At 48.6% G+C, this 6,423-nt stretch overlaps 1 protein-coding gene across 8 annotated transcripts in view; it reads left to right on the forward strand.

Moving 5' to 3' along the window:
* The window catches only part of LOC117709827 (prostatic spermine-binding protein-like), a 20,337-nt gene extending 14,339 nt beyond the window's left edge, over positions 1-5,998 (forward strand). For all 8 annotated transcript variants that reach the window (XM_076937236.1, XM_076937233.1, XM_076937237.1 and 5 more), the window contains 3 exons: positions 3,170-3,275; positions 3,388-3,493; positions 5,334-5,998. In XM_076937236.1, the coding sequence (XP_076793351.1) occupies positions 3,170-3,275; positions 3,388-3,493; positions 5,334-5,859 (738 nt within the window). In that variant the 3' untranslated portion in view covers positions 5,860-5,998. The remainder of the gene's footprint in view (positions 1-3,169; positions 3,276-3,387; positions 3,494-5,333) is intronic.
* The last annotated feature ends 425 nt before the right edge of the window (positions 5,999-6,423 follow it).

Genomic DNA, 6,423 nt, shown 5'->3' on the forward strand with positions numbered 1-6,423 from the left:
ACTGAGTAAAAATGCTGGCTGTGTGAGTATGAGGCCCTAGGTTTAGGTTTTAAGCACCCACATAAGAGATGGGTGCTGAGGCCTACTCTGAACCCTAGGACCACAGGGAGGTCCTATGGATTTGCTCACCAGATTCTAGCCCAAATAGAAAACTCTAGGTTCAGTGATTCTACCTCAAAAAATCAGGTTGGGTAGAGGGTCCCAGGAGTAAGATACTTGCCCCAAAGCTTGAATGTCTGAGTTGGGATACCCGGAAGCCAGGTTAAACAACCCTGAAAGGCTGTGTCTGTAACCTCAGTATGTGGCAAGGCAGACAAAAAGGCAGGCAAAGCCAAGGACACTCTGGGCAGCCATCCCCAGCATTGAGCTGGAATCCCGGTGAGAGACACATCTCTAGAGAATAAGGTGGATAGACATAAAGAAGACACTCAGTGTCCTGCTCTGACATCTGCATACTCACAGGTATGCATTTGCAAAACACAACCACACACACACTCACTCAAGCACAGACACACACATATGCACACACACACACACACACACAGAGACATGCATGCATGCACATGCACACTTCAGTAATGATGACAGTAAGTATATTTTATTTTTGGGTGTGTCTAGCCATCAGTTTTCTAAGACAGGGTCTCACTGTGTAACTCAGGCTGGCCTTAACCCTGGAATTGACCCATCTCATCCACACAGGTGCTGGAGATTACAGGCAGGCAGTGCCATACTCAGCTACTTTAAAAATAAAATGTTCGGGGCCTAGCTTGTAACCCCAGTCTTGTCCTGTAATCCCAGGGGCCTGGCTCAAGAGGATCACAAATTCAAGACCAGTCTGGCTATAGAGTTATTTTAAGGTCAACCCGGACAAATTGATGAGACTCTGTCTCAAAATAAAAAGAGGGTTGGAACCTGGTCTGGGGTTCATATGCATCTTGCCAGCTTTTTTGTTGTTGTTGTTTGTTTTGGGGTTTTTTTTTTTGTTTTTGTTTTTTTGAGACAGGGTTTCTCTGTGTAGCCCTGGATGTCCTGGAACTCACTCTGTAGACCAGGCTGGCCTTAAACTCAGAAATCCTCCTACCTCTGCCTCCTAAGTACTGGGATTAAAGGCATGTGCCACCACTGACAGGGCTTCCCAGCTTTCAAAAGGCTGAGGCAGGAGGATTTCTACAATAAAAAAGTTCAAGGACAACCTGGGTTACAGAGTGAGATCCTATTAAAATAGATATAGATATAGATATAGATATAGATATAGATATATGATAGACAGATAATAAATAGATGATAAATGACAGATAGATAATAGATGATGGATGGACAGATAGATAATGATAGATATATTATAGACAGATAATAGATAGATAGATAGATAGATAGATAGATAGATAGAGGAAAGGAAGCAAGGCTGAGACTCTACTCAGGTCTCAGAACTAATACTAAGTAGATGATGGCCTGCAACAGCCCAGCAGGTAAGGGGCTCGCTGCTAAGCTTGGCACTCTGAGGTTCATACCTGAGCCTGTATGATGGACAGAGAGAACTGGCTTCAGCAAGCTGTCCACTGACCTCTGAAAGCATGCCACGGCACAAAGGTGCCTCCCCATACAATAAACAAATGCCAAAAAAGGTAAATAAATAAATGTTTGACCTATACTTTACACAGAAAAGGTATGCATTATTGATCTAAAATGCAAACTGAATTGGATATCCTTCCTGCATTTCATGTGGAGGCCAAGTTAGCATGCATATTAGTGAGCAAGTGTGACAAAACCTGGGCTTAGGAATAGTCTAGAAGACTTGGAGAGGGGATGACTTCTCATTGCTTGGTGGAACAGTTGCCGGAGCGCTCCAATACCAGGCTGACTGGGTTCTTTCCCGCTGGTCCCAGAGAATGGCCGATTTATTTAGGTAGAGGTCCATTTCTGGTCTACTGGCCTGAGAAGAAGATTCTTAGTGTGGCTATGGACTCATTTGTCACAGACAAGGGAGACCTCAGAGCTTGGAAGCTGAGCTGGGCAGACCCTGCAAAAGAGTCAAGCTGAGGATGGGTGCTATGGCAGAGTTGACCACCCTGGAGCAACTGCCCAACCTGGGGCCAGGCTTTCTGGAGACCCTGGGAAGGATGCATGTGTCCCAGAGAGGTAGGAGCAGGAAGAACCTGTGGGTACCAAGGCCAGGCTGACATCTCAGGGTTAAATCACTTGGTTTTCACTGTCTGCCTATAAAATAGACAACAGAGAGATGTCGGCCCCAGAGCTGCCTGAGGACCAAGGCTGTGCTGAGGACTCTAGCTGCTCACTTGTGGGAGCCGCTATGGGCAGCCTTTGGAAGTGAAGACTCTGAAAAGATCTCAGATAATAATCCACAAGAGGGAGGGAGGTGGGAGGGTGGTGGGAGGGAGGTGGGACCTACGCCTGAGCCCATCCTTCCCGGTGAAGTCATGGGCAAACACATGTGCTTAAGGCAAACGTGTTTCTTGGCTCTGGACACCTGCTCTGCCTGGATTTATGGAAATCACCAAGTGTGACCACAGGTCTCCCTGTTTCCACACTAAAACTATCCCGTGCCCCAGTGGGATTCAACAGGATATTCCCTGCATTTGCAGAGGATGGCATGAACTGTGGGTAGTTTTATTCAAAGTCAATGGAGAGAAACACAAATAGTGTCCCAGCATGTCCTGGATGTATCCTCACATCCTTGCAGGAAAGCCTGCCAAGGGCGGGAGTACAGAGCTCCCACAGGGGCTATGGCTTCGTGACATCAGGGTATAAAGCAACAAGCAAAGGGGCTCAGACCACACAGCCCAGGTAAGGAAGGAGCAGAGACCTAGCCTGGTGCAGGAGGAAAGGCCAGAGGGGGAAAGGGAGAATGGGCTGAGCCAGCTAGAGACTGAAACATGGAGGATGGATGGAGGGGTTTGGAATATGGAGTTTCCCCAGGTGCAGCATTAGGCAGGGAGAGCCCAGTGTACTGTGACAACACAGTTGTCTTTCTCAGAGCTTAGTCAGAGTGTTAGCACAGTGACATCGTGGGCTCATGGTGTGGGCAGGTGGGTGAAGCCATCCCTGGGCTCTTCTGAAGCCTTTTGAGCCTATGGGAAAAGAAGGTTCCCCAGTGCTCTCTTGTCTTGATTGAGGCCTGGAGACCTATGGCATCCCATGTCTTCCTCAGAGCTTCATGAAGTCTTGGCACCTCCCTCTGGGTCCTGAACCCTCAGGAGCCATGCTGCTGTTGCTGACCTTGGTTCTTCTTGCCAGTCCTACCTGCAGAGCCCAGAGTGAGTACCTGAGCCTCCTTTGTGGCCTTCACCTCCAGGGTCCTGTCCTTGCCATAAGGGCTTCTGAGGGAGGCAGTGGTCCTGAGCATTCTTCTCATGCCTCACTTTTCAGATGTCCTGGGGAATAAGGCCGGTGACTATTTCTACGTTCAAGGAGAAGCCCAGGGAGAACTCAAGGGCGTGCGGATCTTCCTAAGTCTTTTAAAGTTCATCAAGGGGTGAGCAGGGCTTCCTTGCAGGAATTACAGGTTGTACACACCTCACATTGGAGCCCTTAGAGGATTTCCTGACTTCACCCCCACCCCAATATTACCCAGTATGCTCTTGGCCTCCACTTCTCCAGATTGATCTGAGCTAGCCTACTCAGGGCTGGAATGCCCAGGCTTGATTAAGACTGGACAATCCTCAGGGACACAGGTGGAGAGGGACCTCCAACTTTCTTGTTCAGAAAAGATCATAGAGGCTTGAAGAGTCCCTCTTCCAGGTGGTTCTGGTGGCTTTAGTGCTTCTTGGTAGTGACAGAAACTGATCACATGTCTGAGAGGTCTTCATAGGGCATAACATGAGAGTTCTCTGCCACTCTGAACCTTTGATTTGCTCCAGAAAGGTGGTCATTCCCTTCGGACAGGCCAGGTCTTGACTGGCCTCCCCAATGTCTGACTTTTGAGATGTGTTCTCCTAGGTTGTCACTAAGACCTTTGTTACTATTACCCAACTTGGTAAATGCAAACACAATTCCCCAAGGTTAATAGAATTTCAAAGGAACAATGAATATTCTTTTTAGTGTGTCTTCTGTGCAATATTGAGGTTATCTTAATTCTTAAAACTTTTGATGTTGGGTGAGTGGGGAGAAGGCTTGGTGGATAAAGTATTTGCTGTGTGAGTGTGAGGCCCTAAGTTTGGATCCCCAGAACCCATGTGAAAGCCAAGAGCAGCAGCACAGGATTGTACCCCTAAACTGTGGGAGCAGAGACAGGGGGCCTGCACTGCCCGAAGGTCAGAGTCTTACCCAAAAGGCAATTCCAGGTTCCTATTCCTAAAACATGAGGAAAAGACAGGGAAAGTAAGAATAAGCATTTGCTCTGCAAACATGAAGGCCTGTGTTCAGATTCCCAGAAGCCATAGAAAAGGAACCTGGAAGGATGGAGGTGGCTGTCAGGTAAGCACTGGGGTCAGTGACAGGAAGATCCCAGGAGTCCTGGCCAGCCAGTCTAGCTGTAACACTGAGCCTCCACTCAGTGAGAAACCCTGTCTCCAGGCAATAAGGCATACAGCCAGAGAGGAAGACGCTCGGTGCCCGACTCTAGCCTTTACATGCCCACACATGCATCACAGACAGGCAGACAGACACTTGAAGAATACACACATACACACACACACACACACACACACAGGCATGCACAAAGTAAATAATAACTCAATGTCAAAATGACCAAACAAACCCTGTAACATGCGGTATAGTGTACTAAATATTACTCATGGTTATCTGAAATTCTAATTTTATTGGACATCCTTCCTGCATACTATCTGTTTCTGATCTGATAAGCATCTTAATTTGCAAGCAAAGAAGGAAGTTGGCATTAGGAACAGTCCAGAAGATTTGGGGTGGTCATATCACTTCTTTGCTCAGTAGAACAGCTTGCAGGGCTCCCCTGTTACTCCCTGACTACAAGGAGAGAAGAGCCTGTCTCTCTGGTCTCTGCTCAGAAGGTCTGTCTCAGGTACACTGATCTTAGCAGTGTGGCTCCTGCCTCATTTGGGGCTGATAAGGTAGAGGGCTCCCGGGGGGGGGGGGTGAGTTGGGCAGAGCCTGCAAAACATTCCAGCTCAGGGTGGGTGCAGTAGCAGACATAGTTGCCCTGGTACAGATGCCTGACCTGGGGCAGACTCTCTGAGGTCCTATGAGGAGGGATGTGCCTGGAAGAGGAAAGATCCAGGCTGCCCCATGAGAGCTGGGCACTTCTGGAGACTGACCTGTGAACCAGGAACCAGAATAGGATGCAGATGTGAGAAAAAAACTGGTGTCCCTGAGGTAGTGCTGACTTGATTTCTCTCCAGCATCCAGCTGCAGTTTGGCAATTACTGGAGTGATGTCTATGGATCCCGGTCACCAGAGTATAAAGAGTTTCTTCTGGAGGACGGCGAGCGCGTGATAAAGGTGGAGGGCAGCGCCAATCTCTGCCTGACCTCCCTGAGCTTCACTACAAACAAGGGGCGTGTGGCCACCTTTGGTGTTAAAATGGGCAGTTCCTTCTATGACAGTGGAGGATCAGACAAGCACCTAGCAACTGTCAATGGTACACACACACCAGGCCTCTGCATCACAGGGATGAGCTTCAAATGGGAAGATAATGCAAAGGACTTGATGTCCATGGAGCCTGTAAAAGAGCCAGGACACAGCGCTAACATTTCCAACAAGACGGAAGATAAAGGCAAAGACGAGGATAATGATGATGATGACCATGACGATGATGATGACAATGACGACAATGATGATTATGACGATGACGACGACGATGATGACGATGACGATGATGATGATGATGATGATGATGACGACGACAAGAAAGATGAAAAAGAATAGCATGGTCAGAGCTCAGTCCTGCATCCTCAAACTCCACCACCTCCTCTCAGCCAAGCTCACACACTCAGAGGGAACAATATTCCAGGTGACTCTGAGTTTGAAGAGGCAGCGCCCAAATGCCCTTTATTTCTGTCCAATAAACGATGTGCATCTATGTGAGTCTGAGTGGTCCTCATCACCAATTAGGATTCCCCAAGAACTTCCTTTGCCTCCCCCCTTTTGGACCTAAACACACACTCTTGAGTTAGGGATAGCACAGAGAGACCCTTGGTCAAATCAGCAGGACCAAGATCCCCAGAATGAGGGCAGCAGTACCAGCCACTTCCTGCCTCAAAGCAGCCCAGGGCTGCAAGGAGAGCTCAGTGTGTGCTGACCAAGCTGGCAGCGACTGGCTCTGCGTAGTCCTGTCTTACTGTGTTTGAGCAGGTGTCATTGCCAGAGGAGCAGGTCTGTTCCCCAGCCTCCTCCTCCTCCCCCTACTGTTCTGGTCACTGTCCTCCTTCACACCTTTAGGCTGCCTGGTTTGTGTTCCCCACCCAACTGGGGATTAAACCCAGGCCCTTC

This window comes from Arvicanthis niloticus, chromosome 6, assembly GCF_011762505.2.
Source record: "Arvicanthis niloticus isolate mArvNil1 chromosome 6, mArvNil1.pat.X, whole genome shotgun sequence".
Taxonomy (NCBI): Eukaryota; Metazoa; Chordata; class Mammalia; order Rodentia; family Muridae; genus Arvicanthis; species Arvicanthis niloticus.